Source organism: Phyllostomus hastatus, unplaced genomic scaffold (assembly GCF_019186645.2).
Source record: "Phyllostomus hastatus isolate PE091 unplaced genomic scaffold, TTU_PhHast_1.1 phas_contig_148, whole genome shotgun sequence".
NCBI classification, from domain to species: Eukaryota; Metazoa; Chordata; class Mammalia; order Chiroptera; family Phyllostomidae; genus Phyllostomus; species Phyllostomus hastatus.
In genome coordinates, this window is record NW_025333607.1 from 3,534,594 (window position 1) to 3,558,738 (window position 24,145).

General features: G+C 35.1%; 1 protein-coding gene across 5 annotated transcripts in view; it reads left to right on the forward strand.

Annotated features, from left to right (window-relative positions):
- Positions 1-24,145, forward strand: part of ARID4B (AT-rich interaction domain 4B) — a 138,513-nt gene that overhangs the window by 96,376 nt on the left and 17,992 nt on the right. For 3 of the 5 annotated variants that reach the window (XR_006788091.1, XM_045860247.1, XM_045860256.1), the window contains exons 13-18: positions 180-274; positions 1,459-1,556; positions 2,508-2,751; positions 3,061-3,236; positions 7,696-7,947; positions 22,734-22,818. Coding sequence is in view for 4 of the 5 variants with exons in the window: in XM_045860247.1 (XP_045716203.1) it covers positions 180-274; positions 1,459-1,556; positions 2,508-2,751; positions 3,061-3,236; positions 7,696-7,947; positions 22,734-22,818 (950 nt within the window). In the remaining variant the exon portion in view is untranslated. The remainder of the gene's footprint in view (positions 1-179; positions 275-1,458; positions 1,557-2,507; positions 2,752-3,060; positions 3,237-7,695; positions 7,948-22,733; positions 22,819-24,145) is intronic. The other 2 variants (XM_045860266.1, XM_045860277.1) reach the window with 2 other exon arrangements.

The window sequence follows — 24,145 nt, forward strand, 5'->3', positions numbered from 1 at the left end:
TTGATTGGGTGAGGGGGGGAACATCAGTGTGTTGTTCCACGTACTCATACATTCACTGGTTGATTCTTACATGCACCCTGACCAGGATCAAACCTGTAACCTTGGCTGGGCTGCTAACTAGCTGGGCTGCCCGGCCAGGGCTGTAGCATGGTTTTAATATATTTTGTTTTCCTCAACAGGCACACCTATTAACAAACGACCTGTACTTGGATATCGAAATTTGAATCTTTTTAAGTTATTCAGACTTGTACACAAACTTGGAGGATTTGATAATGTAAGTATTACAATCAGAAGTGAAACTTTTTTTATTGTGTTTTTTGATCTAAAATTCTTCTATTCCAGTTAGTAAAAATGGAAAGTACAAGTTAGAAAAACAGCTAGCCTCCTCAGACCAAATTTAAATTTAATTAAAGATTTTTTAAAATAAGCTTTCTGACTTACTGATAAGTTTGTCAAACTTTCATAAACCACCTGTGTATGTCTGAGTCACAGCATAACCATATATCGGTGGCAATTCCTGCTTTTTATGTCTTCCACTAGACTGTCCAGTCCTGGGGGGGGCAGGGGTCTGTGTTAGTATTCTTTGTATCTCTTCCATTGTGCCTTCCATATATATAAATAAGCATATATGTATTTATATATACACATTTAAACATATATGTATCTATATATACATACATGATACAGAAATGTTTTATGTTTATGTTTTATATTTATATATCCATATATATATCTCTCTCAAAATCTTTTAAGATTTTACATATTTATTTTTATACAGGGGAAAGGAGGGAGAAAGAGAGGAGAGAAACATCAATGAGAGGCAACATCAATTGCCTCTCATGTGCCCCTCACTGGGGACCTGGCCCGCAACCCAGGCATGTGCCCTGACTGGGAATTGAACTGGTGACCCTTTGGTTCACAGGCCGGTGTTCAATCCACTGAGCCACACCAGCCAGTGCTCAAAATCTTTTTTTGAACTGAGGAAATTATCTTAAGTTTGCCATGATGTATGGGGCCCATCTGATTAAGACTATTCTGTGAAACAAATTTGTATAGAATAAAATGCTTTAGTAAAATCCATAGAATTCTTTGACTTACTAGCTTTTAAGTTTTATGGGACATGATATATCATTTAAAAATTTTTATCTCTGTTTCTTCATTATAAATTTTGATTTAGGAACCTGGGTGTTTTATTTACTATAGCAGGGTTTATTTAAAAGTCAAATGGCCTAATATGTCAACGTTTGTAACTCTTGAGATTTGTAAGAGTACTAAAACTCAACTTTAAAATATTGTCAACCAATTTTTTATTTAGAATTCATTGAAATTGATGTTTTTCATTCCTTTTGAGACTAGAACCAATAAATATAAACATTTATTTATATATACTGTAGTTATCAAGGTCCTATTATGTTCCTACCTTTAATTTGGGAGTTTGCATTTCATTTTGTCCATTAGATTGAAAGTGGAGCTGTTTGGAAGCAAGTCTACCAAGATCTTGGAATCCCTGTCTTAAATTCGGCTGCAGGATACAACGTTAAATGTGCTTATAAAAAGTAAGTCACTGTACTTGATATAGCTATATTCATTTTTTTTTTGTCTAGAAGGCATGAAGGAATTTATTGTAAAACTGAAACTAATTCTTCTAAGAAGAAATCAGAAATCTTTACTATCATAAGCATTTCCTAGAGTGTATTCTATGAATACTAGATCTATGAAACAGTCTGTGAAGAAAGGTTTTGTGGCCGAGTGTATCTGGAAAGTACTTTGTAGAGTTTAAATGCCAACGTTTTAAAATTCAACTAAACCTAAGTTTGAATCCTGGTTCTGTCAGCTCTCAGCTGTGGGTGCCCTTGGACCATTTATTTCTTCTCCAAGCCTCAGTTTCCCCATTTGTAGATTGGGATAATATTTGTCTCACGGGATTACTCTGATGGTATTTTACATGTACGGTGAGACCCAGCGCCTGGCATACAGGCAAGTGCTCAACAAATAGAGAGATGGTATCACTAGTCCTTCTAATAGCTACTGCTGTTACAATTACTGTATTTAAAACTTATGACTGTCTTTTCCCTTTTAGCATAGTTTTTTAGAAAACATTTTATTTATTTCTAGAGAGAGGGGAGGGAAGGGAGAAAGAGAGGGAGAGAAACAATGATCAGTTGCCTCTTGTACATGCCCCAACCCAGGGGCCAAACCTGCAACCCAGACATGTGCCCTGACAGGGAATCAGACTAGCACCTCCTCACTTTGTGGGACAACACCCAACCAACTGAGCCACACTGACCAGGGCATAGTTTTGTTTTTGTTTTGTTTGTTTTATGATTTCTTTTTGAAAAATGTTTCTATTTGGGTTTAAAAGGTTGGGAAGAACTGAACTAGAATAAATTAAAATATTGATAAGGCTTAGTATCTGAAAACTTAAGTGAACACATTTTTTAAAAAAAAAACTCTGCAGTAATATTTTGAAATGTTTTTCCAAATATAATTTCTCTTCTTGTTTATAGATACTTATATGGTTTTGAGGAGTACTGTAGGTCGGCCAATATTGAATTTCAGATGGCACTGCCAGAGAAAGTTGTTAATAAGCCCTGTAAGGAGTGTGAAAATGTAAAAGAAATAAAAGTTAAGGAAGAGAATGAACCAGAGATCAAAGAAATAAAGATTGAAGAAGAGGAGAAGATAATACTGAAAGAAGAAAAGTCTTCTGAAGATGATATTGAAAGAAAGGAAAATATTAAACCCACTCTGGTAAATCAGATATTGTCCTTTGCTGCCTTTGGTTCATTTTCTGCATCCTCTGTAAAGTTTTTGTAGTTAGTTTATTGTATAATTTTATATTTTACTGTTTGTGCATCTTCTTCAGGAAGTGCTATTTTTGTGTTTAAAATAGCTGTTTGCTATTTTTGCCTGGTGTTTTAGTAATGGCAGGAGTTTCTTAAAATAACTAATAATTTTGTCAGTATTAGTATTGGTACTTCCTTTTGCTAACAAATAGGTCATGGAATTAGGTTGACAGTATTTACTTTTGTTGGTTTAGTTGCTCTGATCTTTTTCTAGGGAAGTAAAAAGAATTTATTAGACTGTATGCCTACACAAACTGATCAGGAAAAAGAAGTTAATATGAGAAAAACAGGAGAAAATGAAAATCTGGACAATAAAGATGATGAGATAACTGGGGTAGATGAACCCCTCAGCATAAAGGTAGAAGCTGAAGAAGAAAAAGCAAAATCTGGGTAAGAAATTTGTTTTTGGTTAAGATGCATTTGGCTGAATGAATTCTTGTAATTTGCTCTTTGTATGTGTGTGTATGTATAAATCTAATTTTGATTGACAAAATATAGAATAATCGACTGATTTGCATTTATTGCATTAATAGCAGTTTCTTCAGAGACCCTACTAATGTAAATGTGTAGCAAAAGATCATAATTTTGATTCATTCTTCTTGCTCTCATCATGGAAATTTACAAAATTTTGAGCTAGAGAAAAGCACTTCTTACTGTATTAAGCTCTGCTAAATAACCAGATAATATAAATTTGGGGAGATGGCTTTATACAATGTTTTATAGATGATATGTTGGTTATAGATTTTGACAGTTGTGTTCATTTCTTATGCAAAAAATAAGAATGGAAAAGTGCTAATAGTTAATTTTTAAAAGGCTAGAATTCTTATTTTGTGTTTTATGTGATAGTAGCATTTACTTGTTTTGGTCAGTTTGGAATGAAGAATTATTAAACAGTGTAACTTTATGCACTGCCAGTGGGCCCCTGGATTTTATAGGTGATCTTTGATGTCTAATCTTATTTCTAAGGTTTAAAAAACCTAAACATCCCTCATTGTTAATAGTCCATTTAAGTAAGTACAGCAAATTTTTTTTATCAATTTAGTATTTTTCTGAAATTTGGCCAAAACATGAAGCCAAGGAGGAGGAGAATAAAAAGAACATGCTTAGATGAATATAGTAAAAGTTGTTTGTTAATCTTTGTTACATATCTGTGTGTACAAATGTATATTTTAAATATTCCATACTGCTATTGGAAGTTACTTTGACTACTAAGAAACTTAGTAAGTATTCAGCCTTTTACCTAAAATCTCTTGACATTTTTGGTGTTTTTTTGAAATTTTGACCTCAGCATATAGATAAACTTGGAAGGAAAAAAAGTGGATTTAGGTGAATATAGTATAAGTGTTTGCTTATTCTACTTGGTTACAGTTCTCTGTATGTAAATGTTTATTTGAAATACTCCCATGCTGCTCCTGGAGACTATATAGCTGTTAAGAACTTAGTAAGGATTCACCCTTTTGCCTAAAAATTTGACTTTTAAATCTGTAGATATTTTTGTAGCATCTACTGTGTGGAAGCCACTCTGATAAGCCTATATTTTTTTCTTTGTTACTAATATTATCTTAATTTTTCAAACTAGTACTTTAAAAATCTTATTTTATTATAAATGTATTTTATAGGTTTTTGGTAATTCATTTAATTTTTCACCTATATGGCTTTTTTGGTTACTACAGGTATATGTCATACCACAAACTGAAATTATCCTGGTGTGACTACTATAATTTGATAGATGTTCTTTAGAAGCATTATGTGTTAAAATGTCCAAAAGCGATTTCTGAATTGTATTAGATCAGTGCAATAGAAAAATTAACAATTATGAAGAATTAACTTATAAGTATTTTTCTAGTGTGTCAACTTTAAGTAATTAGCTACTACCAAGAACTTTCAGTAACGTGCCTTCCTGCTGCAGGAAAGGGGGATTAAATAAGGTAATTGATCTAAAATGCCTGGTTCAGTGCCTGGCCCATAGTAGGTATTAATCACTTGGGGCTTTTTTCTTTCATTTGTTTCATTGTAAGGAGCGTGACATCAAACTGGGAACATTTGATATTTCCTTGTAAATTCAAATGAAAAACTCTTGCTGGTACATTTGGTTTCCCAAAATGTAGTTGTCTAAAAGATAAAATGTATGTGTGTGCGCATGTGTGTAATGCATTCACCAACCTAATTTCTTTAACCCGTGTGCTGGTTCATTCTACACTTTCAAAGGCAGTCTTTCTTGGCATTTTGTGTTCTGGCTGGTTTAGTGCATTTACCTCTGATTTTGCCACTGAGTTCTTAGAGTAGAATTTTCTATGGCTGATTCAAGCCAGTAATTGTGTTGTCTGCTTCTTTATACTTCAGTGTATTATTTACATGGCTTTTATTTGGTTTGTGTCTGAAATTGATGGTAAATGTGAAATTTTTATTTTTAATTTTTTTGCTTTGATTTATTAATCCAGAGTATTAGATTTTATTCAAGATTAAATAAAGTTCCTTTGGCTGCCACTTAAAGTAGGGTTGCGCTTGCAATCTTGTCATTTACCAGTTGTGCTCAGTGTATTATGTAATGTAAGGTACAGTTTAGAGTTTTTTCATTTTTAAAAAATTTTAGACTATTTTATGTCTCTCTCATATGATGATTCTGAGGTGCATAATAAATCTCTTTGGTGCATAGTAAATCTCTTGTTATGGTAACTACAATACATTTCCTTTTCTTCCTAATATTTTAACTGCTTTAATTTTATATGTGTATATTGTATATATTATACATATAAAACATTTATCTAAATTTGTTCATAGCAATTGTATTATTCAGTGGAGGACCTCATTTATCACTGCTCAGAAAAACAAAACAGAAACACACATTTTATGGTGGTTACATTTGAAAATCTCTTGCTTTTTCATGTGGACTACAATGTGCAAAGGAAAATTCACTCTCATTCCCTCATGTTTTAGATCGAGCCTTCCTTTGTGACGCTTACCCATTTTTGTTGCTCTTGGATGTAGTTAAGTTCTCTGAGATAATTTATAAGAAACAAACTATGGAAGAGGGTATAAGAGGGATAAATGGTATTGAAAAAAATACAATAAAAATAAAAAGAAAGAAAAATAAATTTGTTAATAGCTTATTATCCACAACACCCTTTCTGATAATTTCTTGGATATTTTAGCCATATTAATAATTCTTTCGTTATGGAGCTGTTAATGTATTTTCAATAATAGAGTTCATAGTGTTTTTTTAAGATTATAGTTGGTTTTATTTAGGTTTTAATTCTTAACTACCTATTTATTTAACTGTAGATGAACCTTTTTTTTTTAAATCCTCATCTGAGGACATGTTATTGTATTTAAAGAGAGGGGGAGGAAGGGAAACATCAGTGTGAGAGAGAAAACATCAATCAGTTGCCTCTCATATATCCCTCCACTGGGGACTGAACCTGCAACCCAGGCATGTGCCCTGACTGGGAATCAAACCCTTGACCTTTTGGGTTGTGAGATGATGCTTGAACCAAGTGAACCAAGCTGGCTAGGGCTGGCTGTAGATGAGTCTTTAAAATAGGAATAATTCCTGAGAATCTTTGTAGATTTGGTGATGTATTTCAGAGAAAAGTGATACTTGTGGTGCTTTGTGAACTTAGACTTGATGTCACAAGTCTTTTATGTTTTTCTTCATCCCTTACTATGTAGAAGGAAAGAGGTAGGAAAATAAAAAAGCATTATAGTGCTGCTTGTATCACTATTTATAGATTGTTTCTGTTGCCTATATAACTACATAATCAGGAATGGTAAAATCTGTTATTGCTAAAAATGTCGCATATAAGTGTAAAATTGAAATTATCAGTGGAGGTAGGCTTTTTGTATAAATATTATTTCTATTAACTTTTAAAGCTTAATTACTTAGCTGTCTTGCGATTCTGTTTTATGATGTTTATTCATTTCTCAGCTGTAAAGTGATAAATTCTTTTTGAGAAAAAACTTGTAATAAGTATATGTATACTGCAGAGCAGATAAAAACTTAACTAAATATAGTTGAGTTTTATATTAAAGCTTGGTTTTTTAATCTAGTGCTTGGAAAGATTTATGATTTGTGGCTCATAAAATGAATATGAATACTCAGTTTTAGAAAGAACATGATATTGAGAAGATCAGAATGTTTGCAGTGCTGCTTCTGAATGGTTTAACTCCTAGTTTCATTTAGCACTTTCAAGTTGAGAGAATCAGAAGAGAATTTTAGTGAATATGTGGTACAGAGCAGAAACTATGGTGAAGTTTTGAAGCATAGAAAGAAAAAAAAGCAACATGATATTATTGCGAAGTTGGTAGACTATACTTGTGAAAGGTAAAATATTTTAGTGCATAACATTTGAAAATTTGCTTGGAGCACCTTTTAAAGTTATTTAAGACTAGCCATTGGCCAGTAAACATCTTTGTTTTAAACATCCTGAGGCTGGAAATACTTGAATGAAAAATAGCTTTAGTCAGAAAATGTCTGAAGTGTAATGATTTTTGTTTTTTGTTAACTGAGGTGTAAAACACTTTTATAATAAAACATGAGAAAATTGTTACAGTCAACTGAGCTAGTTTCTTGCTGTTCAGCACAACTGCTGTTCTTCTGACTGTTGGAAATTTTCTTTTAATGCACTTACTTTTCAGTGTTCATTTTCTCTAAATGTATCTCTTCTCTAACCATGGTCATCTTAATACAGTTTTAGTTTTTAATATAAATTGAAAATCAGAGAATTTCATACACATGGAACCTGCTGTGCCCGGAACAATCACAGCCACAATTTTTATCAATTTATGTGGTTTGGAACTGAAAAGCTTATGAAGTATCTTTTATTAACTGCAATTTTTTAAACCTTTCAAGAGATGAAACGAATAAAGAGGAAGATGAAGATGATGAAGAAGCAGAAGAAGAGGAGGAGGAGGAGGAGGAAGAGGAAGATGAGGATGACAACAATGAGGAAGAGGAGTTTGAATGCTATCCACCAGGCATGAAAGTCCAAGTGCGGTATGGACGAGGGAAAAATCAAAAAACCTATGAAGCTAGTATTAAAGATTCTGATGTCGAAGGTGGAGAGGTCCTTTACTTGGTGCATTACTGCGGATGGAATGTGAGGTAACTTGAGTTTTAGCTAGTGATTGCTACCTAAAAACACTCATAAAATAATTTCCTATTTTAAAATTTAATTAAAGTACAGTCTTATTAGTATTTCAATTGAGGTCATAGCATCATATAAAAAATAGTTTTTAGCATGTAAATGCCATGCTTAGTGACTTCCTACCTACTGTTTTCAGTACTCAGGAGATATCCTTAGTGTCTAGGACACTGGATCCCCACAATTGGTTTTTACATTACTTATGTAGATTAATAAAAGCAACATTTGGTGAAAATGATAGGAAAACCTCTTAGAAAAGTGTGAAAGAGATTTAAGCTTCTTGATCTCCATAAACCAATTATCAGACTTCTTTCAACTACCTTGCTGTAGTAACCTCTTTGTAATCTTCTTAAGCCATCATATTTCTTTCCTTCAGTAGGCAGGGATTTTAAAGTGAGGTTTCTTAGGAAGCTTTAGCTATTTCAAGAAGGCCTTATCTCCTCTTTAACATTGCTTGTGTTACAGCATTTTTCAGAAGCCTCGGAAATTTATTTTCATGTTTGAAACAATGTGGATATAATGTAAGCAGGTCTGCTTAACTAAAATAGAGTGCATTTTCTCACTTCTGACCTAGGGAAGTGAAGGGCAAGACAAAGGTTTGGTTTTAGGTTGTGTTCAATGACTGAAGTTTTTTTCTTACGCAAGTTTCCTTTGGTTTATCCAAAGAAATTTTGTATTTTAATTTTATCCAAAGTTTATAAGTTAATTCGGCATCTCATCATTTAGGTATCTTTTAAGGTAAACTTACTTCATTTTGGAATGTTTAATATTATATTTGAAATATAGCCTATAATAGAGTTGTAGTCCTTGGAAAGTTAACCATAGAGTTTTAAGTGGTGGTTTCATGGTATGCCTAGTGTCTTCAAGGAGTACAGTTCTCATGCTTAATATTAATAAATTGTAGTGTGTGGTTTGGGAAGTTACTAAGAAACATCATCTCAAATTTTCTTTAAAAAAATACTGTGTTTCTTAAAAGTACCTTTTGTGTTGTCCTGTTGCAACAATAGGAAGCTCTAGAAACATGTCTAATCTGATTTCCTTTCTTATTTCGAGAAAAGTACCATTCTGATCCATTCTAGATCTTGGAGAAAAAAAATAGCAACTTAAGTCATAAGGAAATATTATTTAGGAGGGGTGGGGGGGGGGGCTTTGTTGTTCATTTCTAGCCAACAAGAGTAAGAGTTTTGAATTTTAAGAATATCTATAATCAGTGTTATCCTGAAACAAGCTTTTCCAGATACTACTTTTAACATCATAATGAATCCTTTTGGCTTTTGGTTCTTCTGCTGCCTCTATGGTGCACGATTTCTCTCCACTGAAGGGCTGGCTGTTCCTATGTTCAAAGGAAGACACTCGAAATCTCAGATATAGCTGCTCTAAGAATCTTTTACCCAGTCTTTTGATATTTAATCATTCTGATCCTACTAAATGATCTTATTAAATATAAATGTAGAGGGAGTTCCATTTTTGCCCAGGATGTAAATGTTAAATATGTTATTTTAAAATTAGGAGAAAATTGAGTCAGCAAAAAATTAATAATTTCTACTAATTCCCATAAGGTAGATGAAAGCTACATCATCTTTTGCCCTCTCCTTTCAGTTCTGGTTATTTTGCTAGTTTATATACCAAGGCAGTTTTCCTAGTAACCTTTATAAAATGCTTTAAATGCTGTGATGGAGGGATAGAATTTAGGCATTCTCTTACTTTCACTATAATTAGGGCTTGGTTATTTTCTATTAATTGTCTCATTAAACAGGAGAAGCTTAGTTATGTATGTGAGTCAAGATATTCATAAAATTACTCTGCAGTTAAGATTCAACTTTCAGTTTTGTTCGGAAAACATTGACTAAAGGAAAGTATCCTGTCCTAAGAGCACCTAGATTTTAGAGGGTAGAAAGAACATTCAAATTCAGTATTTTAGCTTTGAAATTGATAGTGGTTTGGGTAGGATAACAGAAGATTTTAATTGAGGCATTCATGTTTTTAATAAAATAAAAAGGAAAATGAGAACTAGTTCAACAAGACATGCTTTTGTCACTGAGAAGGATGCAATCTCCTCCTGACAACTCAAGCATTTGTATGGTGTGAACGTTGAAAAGAAGAAAACTTACCATCTTGGTGAAGACCTGTAGGGTGGATCTCTACACACTCCAGCATCGTAGAGAAAACAGCTGTACTTCAGTAGATTAAGCCATTAATTTTCCTATAGTCGATATAACAGCATTCTTCCTTCTCTCTACAATAATAACCAAAGTCTGTCCCGTTGATGCATAAGAAATCACTTATGGGGAGCTTTTGAGATCTTGCTCCTCAGCATGTGTCGTCAGTTTGGCTCAAATAAAATCTTACAAAAAGAAAAAAAAAGAAATCATGTATGATTCTTGCTGCTCCTTCATGTCTGAAGCTAATCTAATGAGGACCACAGCAAGTCCTCATCAGCTCTACAACTATTTTCACATTATTTTGGGAAATTCAGCTTGATCTCTGAATTTACACTTGATGTGTGATTTTTAAAATGAAGATTTATACATGAACATTCACGAAAATAGTTTTATCTTCAGTGATAGTCATTCATTACAATAGCAACTTAGGAAATTTCATGTGGAGCTGTTTATGTGAGTTTTGTGTGATCTGAAACATTATTTTCTACCAAACAGATTTTTCTTAAAAAAAGAAAATATTTTAGTTTTAAAAAAATACTATTTGCTTGTAATTCCCACATTATTCTTTTTTTTTTTCCCTAAAGTGCTATATAAACCTTTACATTAATTTTATTTTATACTGGTATTTCACAGCTGAGATATGTTAATTTTCATTAAACAAAGGATAATGTCTGGATCAATTAGTGGGGTTTTTGGGTTTTTTTTTGATGGAAAAAAAAGACATTTTTACCTGCTTACATTAATTTTACTGGAAATAGCCAGAGGTCTGGATGCTAAACCACAGAATGAACTGTAAATGGTACAGTGCTGCTACCGAAATTTCAGATGTGATGACCATACATGAAACTATTTTTCAAAACTATAGAATTTACAGAGTCACCACATGCTTGGAGTAAGTCTTTGCTTTTTTATAAATTTTTTAAAATTTCTAAAAGTAGCATTCAATCTAGAAATATGGGAAAATGCATAAAAGTAGAAAAAGATTACTATTAATATTATAGTGTGTTCTCTTTTAGTCTTTTAAAAAGTATATCTCTGTACATTTATAAAAATTAATCCTACTTTAGTAATTTTTAATAGTAGGCTCTCTGTTGTATTTAATTTCTGTTAATAATGTTAATATTTTATATGCATTTTTAGTATTACTAGCTAATTGATCTTTTCACTCTTAAGTTTCTAAGTCATGCCATAAATGTGGGATTGCTTTTTGAAAATAAAGTTACACTTTGAAATTCACCTACCATAAATTCTGTTATGTGTGTTGGTTTTATCCTTGTTTATAACAACTGTTCTTGTTCAGTAATAAAACTAAGTGTATTGGAACGATCTAGACTATTTAGCATGGGATTTAAAAACATCAATATTTTATGTGTTGATGCCGATTTGTTTTTCTTCATTTATTTCCAGTTTGGCTTTCCATTATCAAGGATTTAGGAATTTGATACGGGAATATTATTTTTTATTTTGAGAATCACCAACTGCATTAAGGGATACCCTTAAATAAAAGAGAAAGAGGAAAGAGTAAAATTTCAACTGTAAAACTCTTAAAGCAGTAACACAACAGTTAATTCTACTCCGTATTATAAGTATAGAAAACAAATACTTAAATATATAATTTGAAATAAAAATATATTTCACTTAAAAAACACTTTATTTCTCTGAGCAAATTCCCTTGGAGGGAATTTAGGGTAGGGGAATACTAGTAAAAAGTTTTCGCCCTGGTTGGTATAGATCAGTGGATTGAGCGCGGGCTGGGAACCAAAGTGTCCCAGGTTTGATTCCCAGCCAGGGTACATTCCTGGGTTGCAGGCCAGAACCCCCAGCAACCGCACATTGATGTTTCTCTCTCTCTCTCTCTCTCTCTCCCCCCCTTCCCTCTCTAAAAATAAATAAATAAAATCTTTTTTAAAAAAAAGTTTTCACAAGCAAATGGGTTCAGTCCCACTTTTGTGAACATTTAGCTGCTATTTATCAAGCATTATTCCCTTATTTGGCAAACATAAATTCAACTTCTATGTGCCAAATAGTATGCTTGGCATTAAAGACACAAAGACATTGTCTCTGTTTAAGAATCTATTGTCCAGGGTAGGAAATTACCCCATCAGGATGTACAGCCCATTGATCCTACTACCCCTGCCCCTAATGCCCTCAGCCCTCTCCTCAGGCCGCTTTTGTTCTTGTCACTTGTTGGAATCATGTCTTCTGACCCCACCCTGTTCTGTTGCTCTGTACTACTGTACTCCCTGGCAGAACCACAAGAACCCTGATTAAACCTAACTCTGAGTCCTTGCCTGCACCTAAGCAGCTGATCTTGGGTAGAGAAAGCAAGCACCCACTGGCTGGTTTTATTTTAAATTTGTGGCTCTGAACCTCAAGTGGGCACTTGGTATTCTTCCATTTACTCTCCTACTTTCTTAGAAGACTATTTCATACTGTTTCTGGTTTTGTTTCTTTGAATTATTTTTTAAGGTATAATTGACTACATTATATTAGTTTCAAGTGTACAACATAATTATTTTATATTTGTTGGTGAAAGGATCACAATAAGTCTAATTAACATCTGTCACTGTAAAAACAGTTGCAACTGTTTTTCTTGTTTATTTTTCTTTTATACCTGTCTCAAAATTAAGGAACCATTAATCACTTGTCCTATCATTTGTCTTTTTCTGTTTGTCTTTGTGTGTTTTCTCCCCTCTAATTATTCCCTCCTTTTTAACTTCTGTTATGTTCTTTGCCTATTTTTCTGGTCCTAATTTGAACTGATTTCCTGATACTGAATTTTTCTAAATTACATTTTGGAGCCAAAGGGATTTGAGTTCCTGGAATATAACTTCCACGTAGGACTGTGGGTAAATTTTTTTTCAGTGTTCAAGCTTTCTACATTACTTCACATTATGAAAGTACATTTAATTTTAAAACATAGGGGGGAAGTCCCAGTTCCATATTCCCTCCATTAATATCCCTTACCGTATGTAGAACAGTACGTGCCTAGGATATGATAACTAGTGAGTGAATATTGAACTAAATTGGACCTCCTGGCAATAGAATGGGAGTAGAGCAGAGATTAAAATCCAAATAAGAAGGATACAGAGACTAAATGGATCGGGACAGATGTGGCCTGGCTCTCACTGGAGCCTTTTAGGTTCTGTTATATAGGGTAACTCTTAATTTTCTGGGGGCCTGTCAAACTGTTTTCTAGAGACACTACACACCATTCTCCATTCTTACCAGCAACGTATTAGGGTTCCATTTTCTCTATATCCTCACCAACATTTATTTTTTGTTTTTAAAAAATGTTTATTATAGCTAACCTAGTGGGTGTCTCCTTGTGCTTTTGTTTAGCATTTCCCTCATAACTAGTGATGTTGAGCATCTTTTCATGTCGTACTACTTACTGGCTATTTGTGTATCTTCTTGGGGAAATGTCTCTTGAAGCCTTTGCCTAGTTTTGAATTGCTTGGGTTTTGTTGTTGCGTTTTAGGCATTTCTTCATATATGCAGTGTATTAATCCCTTATCAGATATATGATCTGAAAATATTCCCTCTCATTCTGTGAACTCACAGAATTGTGTTTTCATTCTCTTGATAGTGTCTTTTGATATAGAAACATGGTTAATTTTCATAAGGTCTGATTTATTTTTTTTTTATTGCTTGTATTTTTGGTGTTGTATCCTAGAAAACATCACTAGATCCAGTGTTATGAAAATTTCCCCCATGTTTTCTTCTAAGAATTTTATAGTTTTAGCTCTAATGCCTAAGTTTTTGATCCATTTTGAGGTAATTTTTATATGTGATTGTGGTAGTCAGTTCTTTTTAATGACCTCTTTGGGTCATACACAGGGCCTATCTCCTGATTAGCGCCAAAATGGGGTTGAAAATGAGAGACTGGAGTAGATCTGATCGGAAATACTCATGTCCTGTGACTTACCTTCCCCTTTGTCTCTTTTTGTCCCCTTAAACAATTTTGTCACTTAATTTTAAGCTTAATTTCTCCCTTCTCCAGTACATGGACCTTCTTCCTTTTTTCCTTTACCTCCATGTAATCTGATCCCTGCCATACTTTTATTGTATATGCTGTTGGATTTAGAAATATTAATTAAAGAGTACAAATATGTTCTGTGCGTGGGCTCTGAAGTAATTGTTCTGGTAATGATAGAAAGGAAAGTGAGGAGATCTAGGGAATTGTCTGCTTTATTTCTGTAGGGTGAAAGTTAAAGAATTTTAAGTGAGGACCAGTTGACTTTAATTTCCCAGTAAGTACGAACGTGTGAACTCATTCTAGGGGTAGAAAGGGAACATTGCCCTGGCCTTGTCACCAGCCCTTCCTGTTCCCTTGGCACACTCCCCATGTGCCATTCTTCTGCCCCTGCTACCTCATAGTGGCCTTCTCCTCCCTCACCTCTGCAGACCCTGTATTAGCCTCCTAGCCTAGTCACTTACGCTTATGACATAAAATATATTAAAATAGAAAAGTACCATGGCCGTCAAAAGGCTATGAAAAGTTCTTTTGCTGCATGCGAGATGCTTTGTATCAGACAGTCCTTAAGGTGAGAGTAATTTGAACACAAAGTAATTTTTACTTAAAAAATGACTTTTGAGTTGACTGGTTTTTCAGTGCAAGTGAAAAACATTTTCTTTGTGATAAAGGATGAATAATGAGAGAGAGAGCAAGTGGGTAAGAGACAGACACATGAATGTGAGAAAGGAACATTAATCGGCTGCCTCTTGTACCTGCCTTGACTGGGGATCGAACCCACAGCCTAGATATGTGCCCTGACTAAGGATCAAACCTGCATCCCTTTGATGCACAGGACAACATTCCACCCGAGCCACGTGGCCAGGGCTTGGCTGCTTTTAAAAGCCAGTAATCTGAGTCACAAAATACAGTGAGTGTCACAGTTGCTAAGCAGTTGCAGTGGTCTTTATAAATAAAACCTGGTACAACGCTCTGTAATTGTTCTTCACACTACATATTACCTCTACCTGAAGACCTGTACTACCTTTGTTTCATTTTACAGAATTAAATGCTCTAGGAAAACCGGTTGATATAATTAATGTACAATTCTCCTGGGGTGGTTGTGTCAAATCCTAAATTATGCTATAATATTCATGTTTCTGTCATTATGCTGTTACTCTCTTTATTATGATGAACACCATTCCTGTGTCTTTGTGGATTTAACAGTGTTACATGAAGTAGGAATATGAAATGTTAATAGCATGCCTAGAATTTTAGTTTTTCAATAATACTTTTTCTTTTGTTATATCTTAAGTATTAAATTACTACTAAATTATTACTAAAAGCATTAGATTCTGTTCAGCGTGCCTTCATAAATTTTGCTTTAGCTATTCTCTCAGATTAAAAATATATGTGTAAATTGAGATTATTATGGAAAACTTCAGCAAGTAGATAAGTATCAATAAAATTGCTTGTAAAGTTTATTATTTATAGCTAGTACTTTTTTCATCATGACTTGGTCTTTTTCTATACAGTGTCATACTTTTTCCCCCATAGTTTATTTTTAAATATTTTATTTATTTTTGGAGATAAGGGAAGGGAAGGAGAAAGAGAGGGAGAGAAACATCGATCAGTTAGCTCTTGTGTCACCCCAGAGGGGGACCAGCTCGAACCCCAGGCATGTGCCCTGACTGGGAGTTAAACTGGTGACCTTTGGCTTTGTGGGACGCTCAACCAACTGAGCTACACCTGTGAGGGATTCTATAGTTTCTTAATTAAGGGAGGAAACTTCCTTGCCTTGCAAAGATAGTGTAAATTTCCACTTTAGATGTGAGGTTTTTAAAAGCTTAGTTGTATTGACATATCTTAACTGTTTGTGTTTGGGTAAGCAAGATATAAAATACGCATTGCTCAGCAGTTACTGAGTCTGTCCATTACAGAAAACAAAATACAAGTTATTTAAATATTTTACTTAATAGTTATTAGATTTTATCTTCTATAATATATGCATATTTCAGATAGTAATTATTTTAGTATTATGTCAGTTTGGTTTTGCTTATGAAATTATTTAAAAATATCTTTATTCTGCTTGTAATTACTTTTTAATCACTAAGATTATGTCTTTTGGGTATATATTAATGTATGTTGATGATAATTCTTTGGAAATGATTTAGTTGGGTTTAAGAAGAACCAAAATCTCAATTGAGTCTTGTATCTGATTGACTAGCATTCTTTTCCATTTTTATTACTGCTTAGTGGTTCCTTGGGTAATTTGCCAACATATCCAAACAAAAATTATTTTCTTTTTTGAATTTTATTTTTCTCTGGTGAGAGCAAGTATGTTACGGGGTCTCTGAATGGTTTCTTCTAGTTTTGTATAAATATTTTAATTCATCACATTTTTAAAATTCAAATTTTTATGTGGCTTCTTTCAGAAGGTTCGGAAGGTTTGTATCGTGCCTTTTGTAATTACCTTTTAGTGTTGTCTTTGCATGATTGTAAGCTCCCCATGGGCGGGGGCTGCTGTGCATTCGTGCCGAGCACCCAGAGCCCTGGGCAGAGCCCATCATGTACTAGGGACCTCACACGTGTGTGTCGGGTGAGTCTGACCTTGGACGTACTTCTGGTCTTGAATTCACAGAATTTCTCATTTCAGGGCCCTCTGTTGCAGCTCCTTCATCTCACATTGGTCAGGGGGCAGGCTCTGGAAGTTCAATGAGTTGCTTGTACATCTTTTTTTTTTTCATGTTTGTTTCATTAGTTAGATGATCTTAGCAAAAATATTCTCATATCAGTCATGTATATGTTTGAAACTATTTTTCTTAGTACTTTAGTTAAATATCAGGTAAAATACTTGTCTAGATCCTGTGCGTTAATTACAATGAATTTATTGATAATCAAATTTAAAAAGTAATGTCTGATCACTAACAGACTTAACTTTCTCAGTATTTGTTTTTAATATGTGTCTCGATATATGTTGTTCTTTGTTTTTAAATTAATTTAGTAATCCTCTTTTCCTGGCAAACTATGTTTTATTATGAAGAACCAATTGCTCTCTTTTGATCATAATTTCTGAAGGTAAAGTCCAGTAAAGGCAGGATAGCTTATATCAATAACCCAAACTACCTGTGTTTTCCCAGATATTCTCATAAAACTCTGTTGCTTGGATCTAAAATTGCAAATCATTTTGTTTATAGGCCAACCACTTGGTTTAAATTTTTTCCCTAGTTCTCAAACTTACATGGTCACGAAACAAGAGAGCTGACAGCAACAGGCCTGCTGTCCTTGGAGAGGAATCTAGGTGTTTAACAGTCAGGGGGACTCTCTGGGGACCTATTTCCCTAAATAGCTCTTACATAGCGTTCTTCCCAGGCAGTGAGAGATCGCATCAAAATATGCACACTAAGGTCTGGATTCCATCTGTGGTGTTTAAAGCAGGGTCAGAAACACTGGACAGCCCGTGTGCGGGGGTGCCCATTGCAGCTGAGGGGAGGACAGTGTGCCATGTATTTGGGGATGTCTGAAGAAAGGACTTAGAAGCATTGTAAAACCAAGAAATCTGCATTTGACTTAGTTATGAAGATTCTTGTATTTTTTAAATTCTCACCCAAGGATGTGTTGACTGATTTTAAGGATAAAAAATCAGTGAGCGAAGGCAGATGGATGTGGATGTGAGAGAGAAACTTCTATTGGCTGCCTCCCGTATATGCCCTGACCAGGGATCGAACCCGCCATCTTTTTGGTGTGTGGACAACACTCCAGCCAACGGAGCCACCCTGCCAGGGCAAGATTCTTGTGTTCTTTAAGAATGTATTTAGAGGGATGAACGGATGGTACCCTTAGGAAAAACTGAGAAATTTTATGGTCTTCTGTTTCTTAGCTGCAGTTTGCTGCTCTTTGTTCCTTCCCAGTAATTTCCATTTTAATGATAGTCAAGAATTTTGAGCTAAGTTTATCCTATCTTCATTAACTACTTTCTTATATATTATGCCAAAAATTAATTTATTGTAGTCTGCAGTCTCTTTTTAATATGTATTAAATATACTGTATAAAAAGTTCAAGTTTATAAAGAATAAACAAGATCAACTGCAGCTTTTTCTTGCAGTTCTGAACTCAGTTTTCTTCATTAAAGTCTTTACTTTAGGTTTTTGATAGGGAATCAGAGATCTTGACCCACTAATTTTGCCTCCTTTATTTAAATTAACTGACAGTAGTAAAATCAAAACTAAATTGGCCTAGCCCTTTCTTACATAATTTAGTGTCTGTAGGAAATATTATTTTTTGTACCTGTTTTTTTTTTCACACCTGAATTTATATTTCTCTCCCTCCTGTTCTTTAAAAGTGTTCTGTAAAGAATACAGAAAGAACACTTGAATAACACTCTATGTAATTACATAAAAGGGAAGGAACATTTCCTGTTTTTAAAATATAATGTCAGTTATAGTGTTGGTTTATTTTCTGATCACCTTTTTTTTTTTTACCCTGGTTAAGATTTAATCAGGCAACTAAAGTGCTGTTTAGAACCTCATTAAGTTTTGAAATATTTGTTATCAGTGGTCTCAACCTCTGTTTGCTAAGGGCATTTGAAGTTTGAAAAGCTCCCTTCACCAAAGTTCTCACACATTGTTTTTACCCCTTCTCCCTCTTCGTGGTTTGGTTCATACTGTGCGTTTTTAATGAGGTGTTTTCAGTTGCTGCTTCATCTTCCTGGTATCGCACAGTTGTAACAGGCAGTCCATTTCCTCTGCTCTAACTCTCCACGTGGTGCTTTCTGACAAACCTATAGTTTGCAAGGTCAATTTGCCTCCATGGATTGAGTTTCTTTGTAAAAAAAAAATATTTATTTATTTATTTTTAGAGTGAAGAGGAGGGAGAGAGAAAGAGAGGGAGAGAAACATTGACATGTTAGAGAGGCATCAGTTGGTTGCCTCTTGCATGTGCCCCCCAAGTGGGGACCAGGCCCACAGCCCAGGCATGTTCCCTGACCGGAATTGAACTGGCAACCTTTCGCTTTGCGGATTTATGTTCAACCAACTGAGCCACTCTGGTCGGCAGGACTGGATTGAGTTTCCTAATGTGTGAAAAGAACTCACTGACTGATTTTTAAGGCATGGTCCTAGTTCCAAAAGCTATTATTCATTTTATTTAAAAAGAGCATAAATCTGCCCTGGCTGGCGTAGCTCAGTGGATTGAGTGTGGGCTGCGAACCAGGCATCTCAGGTTCGATTCCCAGTCAGGGCACATGCCTGGGTTGCAGGCCATGACCCCCAGCAACCGCACATTGATGTTTCTTTCTCTCTCTCTCTCTCTCTCTCTCTCTCTCTCTCTCTCTCTCTCACTCTCTAAAAATAAATAAATAAAATCTTTAAAAAAAAAGCATAAATCTGACTCAGAAAAGAAAAAGTCTTAAAAGGATACTGTTAGAACACAGGAATATCTCAACAAACTAACAAAAAGTACTGAGAAGCCAACTAATCAAAAAATCATCGGTCTTTCTCTTTTGCCCTTTCTTATTTCTTTTATATTTCTTCCTTTTCTCACCTTTTTTTCTCCATTCCTGCTTTTTAGTTCATTCTTTCACCATAATTTGAAATTAAAGTCATTTAAATCAAATAGCAAAAATAAAGGAAGGGGGAGAGAGAGAGAAAAGAAAAGAAAGAAAGAAAAGAAAGGAAGGAATGAATCATAATATTAGCTAGTATTTATAGAACCATAAGTTACCACGTAATTACTCCAATAGGAAACATCTAAAGAATTTTTCAGGGAATCACCTAAAACCATACAGAATATTGTGCAATGTTAAAGCAAAAATTTTAGCCAGAATAGTAAGGCCGTAGTATTTGATTACTACTATTCAAATATTTTAGAAGTGTACATAGCTTGTTTCGTGTAATTCCAGAAGTTTTCTTTTTTGTTTTCTGTGTAGTCCAGCACTCTTTCCACATACAGTTGTACTCACTAGTTCTTCAAATGACCAGTCCTCTCATAACACCCTTACTTTATGATTGGGTAGAGGAGAATTGGTTACTGATAAGGAGAACATTCTGAGAATGTCCTAAATTAAATTACAGCAGGACAGAGGTAGAAAGTTAATCAGTTAACAACTGTGGGCAAAACCCCAAAAAGACAGCTTATACCCCTGAATTTGTGTTGGAACCTTGAGTTAACTTCCAGTCGCCACTTCCATGATGAGCATCCTAGGGAGCATAATGGAATAGTTGACCACCAGGCGCCACCACGTCCCGCTTGGGCAGCCAGCTCTTTTCTTCCACGCTACATAAACCAGTTCCAGAACTAGCTCCACTTCATCTTACTCCATCTCCTTTATCTTTAGCCGATGTAAACTCGTCCAAGACAACTTACATTTGCCCTCCCCAACTCATTGTATAGAAGAGCCCCATCGGCCCCAGGACGGTGGGCTTGTTGTCTTCTCCATCCAGCCCTGCCGCTGCTGGTCTAGACGGATGCCCCAGGACCTGGTCATTTCCTGGCTGGTGTGTGGCTCCATAAAGCCTCTCTCTCAGAAAAACAAGATCTGAGAGATCTTGTTTAATCTTACCACACAGCATGTGTGCACTGGTTGGTGTAACTTAGGCGGTGGGTATTGGCCTGTACCATCCCCAGTAGCTGTTATTTCATTTATGTGTGTGTTCCTTCTGCCTTGTTCCTAAGAGAATGTAAGCAGTGTGCGTTATCTCTGAGTCAGAGAAGTCTTCCTTCATCCCAGTGAACATTTTAACTATGGAGGCAATAACTGTTTTTTGCTTGTTTGATGTGTTTCATGCCCTGTATAAAATGCAGAAGTGTATATTATGGTGGTAGTCTTTTTTAAAAATTGATTTTAGAGAGAGGAAATGGGGGAGAGAAAGAGAAACATTGCTTTGTTCTACTTGTTTCTGTATTCACGAGTTGATTCTTGTATGTGTCCTTACCAGGGATTGAACCCACAATGTTGGCGCAGCAGGGTGATGTGTGCTGCCTGGCAAGGGCAGTCATGGGGGTAGCTTTAAACTGAAAGCTACCCTAATTCTACCCTAATTTGAAATACAATTCATGTCAAAAACCAAGCTGAATTAAGTAGTATTCTTGGTAGTAAAAATGTCTGATATTGTAAAACTCTACATAGCAGATAATCTGGTTAAGAAAGGTTAAAAAAAAAACCCTAAGAAAATAAAAACTTGTTTTGTTTTCTTTTAAAGAAAGTACAACTACATTAAAATAAGAGGAACTTTTAGGAATTCACATTCAACTTTGCAGAGAGTGGAGATATTTTTCTTTGTTCTCTACCACTACAATTTTGGAAGGAACGAGATTGCTTTCTTCTCAAGAATGATGCAATTTTCAGTATTAATGGGAAAGTTAAAAATACTGCACATATACAAGTAGGTGCTACGGTGCCAGGATAAGTACCAAAAGGAGTGTTTAGTTAGAAGAAAAATATTTGCTTTAAAACTTCTTAGAGTACTTACCAAATACTTGATCCCGAAAAAACCATATGTGGTATGCAGTCTTATTTTTATATATTTTTTAATGCAGTTTTACATTAGACATAAAAAACTGATATTTGAGAATGACTTGACCAGAGCCACATACCTAGTTGTAGGGAATGTAAGGACTTTCCTGGAACTCATTCCATTCCTTTCTCACTCTCTATCGCTGTGGCCTCAACAGCTCCCAGCAGATATAGACACTCCCCTGGTGCGGCTGAGCCCTGAGCTTTCCTGCAGCCAGTGGTGTGGCTAACTCTGCCCAGGAGTCATTACACATACTTTCTAGGTACAATCTAGAGCAAGAATGTAATGTATTTTATTAGTCAAGTAATAGCCCAAGTAATTTTCGTACTGACTTAGGGCCTCTATTACTTCATTTAGTACATCTATAATGAGGATATTTTCATTTAAAAGCTCATTTTTAGTTGATCATGTTGTGGAGTTAAAAAATGCCAGTGAGTTTTCCATTTTCCACAATAATGTATGTAACTTTTGAATGTAAAGTGTGGTTAATTTGTTCTTTCTTAATTGAATTTATTAGGGAGGTTAATTTGTTCCTAATGTTTCTTCTTTCTAGCTGAGTTTTACAAAAGTGAACTGCCCCTTTTTTGCTTTAAACAAAAGCTTTATTGCAGTCGGCAGTGATTTGCATCCTGTAAAACCGTGCGGGCAGCAGCACTGAGGAGAGAGGCTGCTGCAGCTGGACTTTCGGCTGTCTGAAATCCCTGCGTGCAGGGAGCATTTCAGAACGCTGAAAACCCTGGCAGAGCAGTGCTTTCCTAGCCGTTTTTTTCTAGATGATATTTAGAAAAAAAATATCTCCTAGATATTTTTCCTAGACGATTTTGCATTATCCATACGTTATTATACAGTGCTCTCTGGCATACAAATGTCATTTCAAACTGGAGCATATTACCTTAGCTTCTAGCTGACACTGTGCCCTCGGGCAAGTCACTTCATCTGTCTCTTTGGTCCTTGGCAGCTTTGTGCATCAAACCAGGAAGTTGAACTAAATGGTCTCCAGGGTCATTTCCAGTTCTAAAGTGTTGTCACTCTCTTCATGAGTTTCACTTTGATACGGCGTAAGTATTTCTGGGGTGTGTATTTTGCTTATTTATATTCATTTCCTTTAATTTTAGATATGATGAATGGATTAAAGCAGATAAAATAGTAAGGCCTGCTGATAAAAATGTGCCAAAGATAAAACATCGGAAGAAAATAAAGGTAAGTGCTTATTTTTCTCTCTATTATAACTTTTATTTTAAAGTATATTCTATTGATTATGCTATTACAGTTGTCCCATTACTGTCTCCCCTTTATTCCCCTCTGCCTTGCACCCTCCTTCCCACCAGCATTCCCCTCCCTCCTTAAATTCATGTCCATGGGATGTATATATATGTTCTTTGGCTTCTCCATTTCCTATACTATTCTTAATCTCCCCCTGTCTATTTTGTACCTACCAATTATGCTCCTTATTCCTTGTACCTCCCCCCCCCCCCATTCTTCCTCCTACCCCTCCCCACTGATAACCTTCCATGTGATCTCCATATCTGTGGTTCTGCTCCTGTTCTAGTTGTTTTTGTTTAGGTTCAGTTGTTGATAGTTTTGAGTTCGTTACCATTTTACTATTCATGTTTTTGATCTTTGATAAGTCCCTTTAATATTTCATATAATAATGGCTTGGTGAGGAAGAACTCCTTTAACTTGACCTTAGCTGGAAAGCACTTTATCTGCCCTTCCATTCTCAATGATAGCTTTGTTGGATATAGTGATCTTGGATGTAGGTCCTTGCCTTTTATGACTTCAAAAACTCCTTTCCAGCTCCTTCGTGCCTGCAAGGTTTCTTTTGAGAAATCAGCTGATAGTCTTATGGGAACTCCTCTGTAGGTAACTGTCTCCTTTTCTCTTGCTGCTTTTGAGATTCTCTCCTTATCTTTAATCTTGAGTAATGTAATTATGATGTGCCTTGGTCTGTGCTTCCTTGGGTCCCATTACTTTGGAAATCTCTGAGCTTCCTGAATTTCCTGGAAGTCTGTTTCCTTTGTGAGGTTGGGGAAGTTCTCCTTTGTTATGTTTTCAAATAACGTTTCCATTTCTTGTGCTTCCTCTTCTTCTGGCACCTTATGATTTGGATGTTGGAACATTTAAAGCTGTCCCGGGGTTCCTTAGTCCTCATTTTTTTTGAATTCTCATTTCTACATTCTGTTACAGTTGAATGTTTATTTCTTCCTTCTGTTCCAAATCATTGACTTGAATCCCGGTTTTCTTCCCTTCACTCTTGGTTCCCTGTATATTTTTTCTTTATTTCACTTTGCATAGTAGCCTTAACTTCTTCCTCTATTTTGCGACCATACTTGATCATTTACATGAGCATCCTGACTACCAGTGTTTTGAACTCTGTATCTCATATGTTGGCTATCTCCTTGTCACTTAGTTCTTTTTCTGGAGTTTTGATCTGTTCTTTCATTTGGGCCGTATTTCTTGTCTCAGCATACCTGTTATGTTATAAAGGGTGGAGTCTTAGGTAATTGCCAGGGCTGGGCAACCCACT